The sequence below is a fragment of the Coffea arabica genome, chromosome 2c, assembly GCF_036785885.1.
Source record: "Coffea arabica cultivar ET-39 chromosome 2c, Coffea Arabica ET-39 HiFi, whole genome shotgun sequence".
Taxonomy (NCBI): Eukaryota; Viridiplantae; Streptophyta; class Magnoliopsida; order Gentianales; family Rubiaceae; genus Coffea; species Coffea arabica.
In genome coordinates, this window is record NC_092312.1 from 31,445,332 (window position 1) to 31,453,044 (window position 7,713).

General features: G+C 36.1%; 1 protein-coding gene across 1 annotated transcript; it reads left to right on the forward strand.

Moving 5' to 3' along the window:
* The first annotated feature begins 3,167 nt into the window (after positions 1–3,167).
* Positions 3,168–6,983, forward strand: LOC113724263 (putative disease resistance RPP13-like protein 1). Its single transcript, XM_027247185.2, has 2 exons — positions 3,168–4,693; positions 4,787–6,983. The coding sequence occupies exons 1-2, from the start codon at positions 3,168–3,170 to the stop codon at positions 6,981–6,983; spliced, it is 3,723 nt and encodes a 1,240-aa protein (XP_027102986.2).
* The last annotated feature ends 730 nt before the right edge of the window (positions 6,984–7,713 follow it).

Here is a 7,713-nt window from a genome sequence, read left to right on the forward strand (position 1 = left end):
CGTCTTTTTATTCTTGGAATTTCTTTGATTGCAAACTCTATCCCAAATCTTTTCTCCAACTTCACTCATCACCATTTTTCATTTCACTACAGCAATCTTCATTATCGCCAATTCACCAAGGGAGCAGAAAAGGTAGAGAAACTTCATCAAATTCTGGATTGACTTGTGGTCTGAAATCATTTTGAAGCAAACTTGTTTTCTCTGCTACGGTAAGTTTCAGTTTTCTTCAACTTCATTGCATTTTCAATTTTTAAAAATTGCTTTGCATTCTGTTAAAATTTATGTCATGTAGTCATATTCATGGTGACATTATTATTATTGTTGTTGTTGTTGTTGTTGTTGTTTATGGGTTTTACAATCAATTTCCAGTTTCCCTTCAATTTTCAACTGAAGATTTGAGGTTGAGAATGAGGTGATCAAAACAATTTTAGTTGGATGATCGGCATCAAAATTAAAATATTGCGCTGACTCATTTTACATGATTGTCTTTGAAGTTGTTAATTTCGTGGGGAAAAAAAGAAATAAACAGATTTTCCTTTACATCTACATTTTTTTTTATAGTGTAAATGAGAGGGTTGAATCAGAACTTTTCATTTGCACTCTCTCCCCACGAACCATTCAATCCATTCCTTCTGCCCTTTACATTTACTTATCCAAATACATCTGCTTATTTGTTAATTTTCACTTCCTTTTCAAAATTTACAAAACTAAATAGAAAAACTACTTTCCTGCACATCATTTTCCTTTACTTACTACTTTTTTTTTTATAACCAAACAAGTTTGCTTCTATTTCCTTTTGCTTACTAATTCCCTCCTTCCCGGTGGGGTTCAATTGAGACGTTTAACATGCTATGGTTATGTTACTACTTATTAGTGTAAAATCTTGGATCAACTAAGTTGAAATTGATGGAAGCCAAGTTTGATTCTTAAGCTTTTGATTCCATGTCCATAAAGTTTCTAGGAAGAGGATTATTTTGAATTTATGAGGAGATTGATTTGAGGTCTAAAATTAAAAAAGATTTCCATTTCCAAATCACTAGTCAGTTATAAACTTCAAATATGCGATTATTGGGTATCCTCTATTTCCAATGGTATCTTAAAAATATACTCTTCATGGTAGTCTCTTTAATATTTTGGAGGAAACTTAGAAAAATATTTATTTTATAATTTATCTTACAAGGCTAGGATTCTCTCAAAAGTCAAAATGGTGATCCAAGCTAACCAAAGTTTAATGTTTTGAACAACAGGAAGTGAAAGAAATAGAAATTAAGATATTACTTTATTTTTTCTTCATGCATTTTTTCCAATATACTAATGGAATTGGGCAGAGTTTTCCAAACGAATACATGGTTGAGATCTTCCTGTTTTAATTTTGTATGGTCAAAAGTTAAAAAAAAAAACGAATATAATAGGATTTCAATTGTATTTGTTTAATATAATAGAGGATCAATACAATTAACTTTCTGCACTTGTTGTATTCGTTGTATTAGTTTCTATGTTTTCTCATATATTTATGGGATTAATCGTTGAGGTATGGATCATTGAGTCCTTCTGCGATTGAACCATAAAGCCTATTTCTTATTATTGCTTTATACAATAAAATAGAACTACTTAACAAAAATATTGGTAATAGTAACACTAACAATGACAGTGCTAATACTGCTGCTGCTAGCCTGCTACTAATAATAATAGCTCTTGTTTAGCAGATTATTCAAGGGAAAAAAAAGTTAGGATTTCCCGTAGTTGTGCAATCTTGTTAATCTTCAAATATCGAAACCAGGGGGACCGGATAGGGGGCCAATGCCCCCGAAATTGTTATTGGATATATACATGATTGCACAAAGTTAAACTAATAATAATAATAATTGCGATGAAGAAGGAAAAATTACCATTCACAATGTAGTTCTTACATGTTTCACCAATACCCTTCCATCTTCTATTGTGAAAGAAAAATTTTGTGAAGGGGAAAAAAAAAGCTTCCCTGATTTTTCTGTTTTCCTTTTTTTTCCTTCAAAGTTTATTTCCACTTAAATAGAGACTCAAGATGCTATCCTATGCATATGTATTAGCAATTAGCCAAAAGAAAAATGTCAATAGTCATATCCTGCATGTGGGAAAACTTTTGCCAACTTAATATCCCAGGTTAGATGTGGGTTTTCTGTTACACTCAAAAGTGTAATACCTCTTGACATACCCTAATATGTTAGTAGTTGGACTCTTAATTAAGAGTTACATTTTATTAATCCATGATCAAAAAAAAAAAAAAAGAAAAAGATGGGTTTTTTTTCCTCCATGCACACCTTCTCATTCTCCCTCATCAAGTTGTCCAATCTTTTCCCATCAAAAGCCTCATAGCAACAATTCTCAAAGAATTTCTTGTGTGATTTTTTTTTTTGCTTTTTCTTTGTTGCATGATATTTTCATCAAATACTAAGGTCTGATTTGGGGATTTGAGAGGGAAGAATGAGGCGAAGCTTTACTATGGAGAGAGAAGAATGATGTTTATACTTATTCCTCTCGGGATTTTATATTCATCAAATACTAGAGTTAAATTTAGGGATAGGAGAGGGGGAAACGGAGGAGAATGTTTGGTTTGCACATAAGAAGGGAGTCACATCTTTACCATGGAAATAATGAAGCTTTAATGAGAAGGATTGAAGTCACTATATTAAGGCGTAACGGATTTTCTGCCCCACTTCCTGCGCCATTCTTTGTTCCACTTTTTATTATATTGCTATTTCTCCTTCATAAATATCATATGTTGGTTCTTTTTTTGTTATCTTAAGATCCAAAAACTATTAACTGAATAAAAAATAAACACAATAGTTTCAAAAAAGTAATATATAATAGAAAATTAAAAAATACAGCAAAAAATTCATAAAAATCTCATTTTATGCATTTTGACTTTTCAAGTTTGTTAAATTTTGTGTATTACATAGTTAATAGTTCTTGGATTTGAAGAGAACTAAAATATGATGTCTATGAAAAGGAAATAGTAGGACAGAGAATGACACAGGAAGTGGGCAGAAAATTCATTGCGTTCTTTCTTTGAGCTTGGCTTTCCCAACTATACCAACTATTGTCAATTATTGCAGGGCTCTCTCTCTCTCTTTCTATTGGTGGCTTCCTTGTGCAAGTTTTTTTCAACTTTACCTCCGCCTGGAGATATGGCTGCTGCCTTAGTGGGAGGTTCACTCCTCTCCGCTTTCCTTCAAGTGCTATTTGATAGGATGGCCAGACCAGAATTCCTGAATTTGTTTCATAATCGCGAGGCTGATGATGATCTCCTCAAGAAGCTCAAGACAAACTTACTCACTGTTGGAGCAGTTCTTGATGATGCAGAGAACAAGGAAATACGGAACCAATCTGTCAAAAAATGGCTTGAAGAGCTTCATGATACATTTTATCAAGCAGAGGATTTACTGGACAAAATCAACACTGAAGCTCTGCGAATTAAGGTGGAAAATGAGTACCAAAGCTCAACTAACACTTGGACAAGTGCCTTAAAAAGATTATGCCTTGAAAGGATTCTGCCTTGTACATCTTCTAGTAAATTCCTTAAGAGGATTATGCCTGAGATTGAAACGATAGTAGCAAGCCTGGAGGGATGCATACAACAAATTACTCCCTTAGGTTTGCAAGTCGTTCAATCAAGAATACAATCACGTCAACAATTTGAAACCCCTCTGGTTGATGAGACTACTATTTTTGGGAGAGATGCCGACAAAGAGAAGATAATTGAAATGCTGCTATCTGAGGATGCAAATGGAGACAATATCACTGTGGTTCCAATAGTTGGACTGGGTGGGCTTGGTAAGACCACCTTGGCTAGAATGGTTTACAAAGATTTCAGGGTGGAAGTGGGTTTTCCTACCTGGGCATGGGTCTGCGTATCAGAAGAATATGATGCTACCAAGATAACAAAAGAACTGCTAAGGGAACTCAATATTTCTTTTGTTGAAGATGAGAACTTGTTCTCCCTTCAAGTGAAGCTACAAGTTGGCCTAACTAAGAAAAAATTCCTTCTTGTTCTGGATGATGTTTGGAATAGTAACTACAATCACTGGGATAATTTAAGGATCCCTTTCAAAGGTGGACTACAGGGAAGTAAGATCATTGTTACAACACGAAATTTGAGTGTTGCAAGGATGATGTGTAAAGAAGAGTCAATTCATCATTTGGATTTCATATCAGACGAAGATTGCTGGTTTCTATTTAAGAAGCACACATTTGAAAATAGAAATGACAATCAAAATTTAGAACTTGAAAAAATAGGAAAGAAAATTGTGAAGAAGTGTGGAGGGTTGCCTTTGGCTGTGAAAACTGTTGCAGGTATATTGCGTTCTAGAACAACCCTTGAAGAGTGGGAAGAGATTTTAATAAGTGAAGAGTGGACTCAACTGGATAATCAAAATGGCCCCATACCAGCTTTGAGATTAAGCTACATTCATCTTCCGTCTCATCTTAAAAGGTGCTTTGCTTACTGTGCTATTTTCCACAAAGATTACCAGTTTAGAAAAGAGGAAATAATTCAGCTATGGCAAGCAAATGGTCTTTTAGAGTACCCTGGAGAAAATAAAAGAATTGAAAACATGGGTGAGAAGTGCATTCATGAACTGAGAATGAGATCATTATTTCATCAGTTAAGTGAAAGTTCTTTCTCTATGCATGACCTCGTCAACGATTTGGCTAGGTTTGTTTTTGGGAAATATTGCCTTAGGTTGGAAAATCATTAGGAAGGTGATACTACAATATCTGGTGTAAGACATTTTTCATTCCATCCTAGTTACTTTGACACATTTCATAAATTTAATCTCTTGAGGGAGACTAAGAATATAAGAACATTCTTACCATTGAGAATGGATCAAGATTTGCATCCTATGGATCATCTAAGCAAGAAATTCTTAGAGGATACCTTGCCCCAATTCATGTCTTTAAGGGTTCTATCTTTGTCCCATTATGAGAATATTGTGAAGTTACCAAACTCATGTAGTGGTTTGAAACAACTTCGAATTCTGGATCTCTCTTCCACAAAAATAAAGGAGCTACCAAAGTGGGTATGTACCTTGTATAATCTACAAAGCTTGTTGTTGTCAAAGTGCAAAGAACTTGAAGAGTTGCCGGCAAATCTGAGGAAGTTAATTAACTTGTGGTGCCTGGATATTAGTGAAACTCCACTGAAAAAAATGCCACCACAAATTGGTAGATTGATAAACCTTCAAGTCTTGACTGCTTTTGTCATAGGCAAGGACAGTGGTTCAATGATTAAGGAGTTAGGCAAGCTTCCTATGCTACGTGATAAGCTATTCCTTTCTGGTTTGGAAAATGTTTCTAGCGGTAGGGATGCATCCCTGGCGAACATGGAAGGCAAGAAAAACTTTGAAAAGCTAACTCTAAAGTGGAATGGTGATGCTAACAATTCACAAGTTGCAAGGGATGTGCTGGATAAACTGCTACCTCATTCGAGCATTAAGCAACTTAAGATTGACGGATATTGTGGGACAACATTTCCAAATTGGCTAGGCAACTCTTCATTAAGCTATTTGGAATCCTTGAATCTATCTAGTTGTGAATATTGCTTTTCCTTGCCTGCACTTGGACAGCTAAGGTCCTTGCAGTCACTTGAAATTGTTGGAATGAGTCACATATCAGTCTTGACGGAGGATTTTTATGGAGATACGAGCGCAATCAAACCACCATTCCCATCTCTAAAAAAGTTGAGAATTGAGAAGCTGCCAAAGTGGGAAAGATGGTACATACCAGAATGCAAAGTCTTCAATAGACTTGAAGAGCTCTACATAATTGATTGTCCCAAACTCATTGGAGAATTTCCCCAACAACTTTCATCACTACAAAGACTTGACATATCTGGATGTAGTGAACTTGTGCGTCCCAATGGTAGATTGAGTATCTTCAATGGAGAGATTCAACAACTCTTATCTCTTTGTGAAGTGAGGATTTCAGCTCTTAAAACTTTGAAAGATTTGCCCTTACAACTCAACCAATTATCCAGGCTTGAGAGACTGATAATTGATGATTGTGGCTCTCTCTCGCCCTTGCACATAAGTCTGCTACCTCCCTCACTTAAATCACTTGAGTACAAGAGATGTTGCAATTTGGAATTAGAAAATTCAAGCTGGGATGATGGTGGGAGCTTGAAGCATTTGAAATTCGATACTTGTGAATCTCTCAAAGTCAAAGTCGAGTGGCTCGCCTCATTTCCCATGCTAAAACAGCTTAGAATTGTAAACTGCAAGAGTATTGAGATACTCTCAATTCCTCCTGCACCTGGGATTGGGAATCAGAGTAGTACAACTACTACTAGTAGTGCGATGACGTCACTGCAATCCTTATGGATCTCCGGCTGCGATGATCTAATGTCTTTTCCAGAGGGAGGATTGGCAGCCCCTAATCTAGCTCGGATTATTATCCAGGACTGCAAGAAACTTGAGTCGCTGCCAAAACGGATGGAATCTCTCTTCCCTTCTCTTCGATTACTCTATCTATACAATTGTCCAGAAATTGAGTGCTTCCCGGATAGGGGTTTGCCCTCTAGCCTACATTGTCTTCATATCTGGAATTGCGAAAAGCTCATAAGTAGACGAAGAGAGTGGGGTTTAGAGAAACTCCCCGGTCTCAAAGAATTGATCATTGATGGTATCAAGGATGAAGTAGAGTCGTTTCCAGAGGAGGACTGGCTGCTGCCTTGCACGCTTAAATCACTCGAATTGTGGTCCTTTCAGAATCTGAAAGTGCTGAACTATTCAGGTCTTCGACATCTCACCTCCATTCAAATGCTACGTATCGACTCCTGCCCTCGACTCCAGTCCCTACCAGAAGAGGGACTGCCTGCCTCTCTCACCACACTAATAATCTACAAATGCCCATTGCTGAAACCAAGGTTGAAATGGGAGAAAGGACAAGACTGGCCTAATGTTGCCCACATCCCCTGCTTAGTACTCGATTCGAAGCTAGTTCCTTGATGATGATGCCGGTTTCTAGTGAGGCCTTGCCTTCCAGAGTAGCAATACCCTTATCATCATCTATTTATATAATTAAAGGTACATCCTTTTTTCAATTTTTTTCTTTTCTTCATATTTTTTATTCTTTCGGAATACTCTGAAGCCTCAAAAGGCAAATTCATAACTAGTTAATGCATTTTTTGTTGTGATTGCAATGGGAATTGCCCATCATGAATAATTAGGATGTGCTTAAGGGGCAGTTATTGATGCAACAATCTCGTAATATATTAATTTCTAACTACAGATTTCACCATTTATATTTCTTTTTCAACTTTTTAATTTTTTTAATAAGAGTCCATGCTTTTGGTTCGCTTACGCACTGTAGATTCCAATCAAGTAAGGCCACCAACTCAGGCAGACAAAATGCTTTCCTCATTAATTGCTGATGGAGAAAGAAAACCGTCAATGTTCTGTAAGGTATCTGCAATAGTCAGACTATTCTTGAACTTGCTAAGTGCGTTATGTGCTTTATTTGATGCATTCAATAATTTTTGTTTGAAGCTATAAGTTCATTTTGCTTGACTTGTTAATGTGCTTGTTTTACAATCCTTTAGTTCTACTTTAAACTATAATAGAACACAATTTGCTTCTTGTAAGAAGTAGTTATAAAGCGCTCTAATCTTGTCAAAATTTGATGTATCTGCCAGGACATGGATTGCCCTCTGCCTGTCTAGGTGATGTATCTTAGTAC

Bases quoted from the DNA above. Each gene is read 5' to 3' on its own strand.
- LOC113724263 (XM_027247185.2), top strand. From the start codon at position 3,168: ATGGCTGCTGCCTTAGTGGGAGGTTCACTCCTCTCCGCTTTCCTTCAA. The intron at 4,694-4,786 runs GTTTGTTTTTGG...ATTCCATCCTAG, and splicing joins CTCGTCAACGATTTGGCTAG to TTACTTTGACACATTTCATA.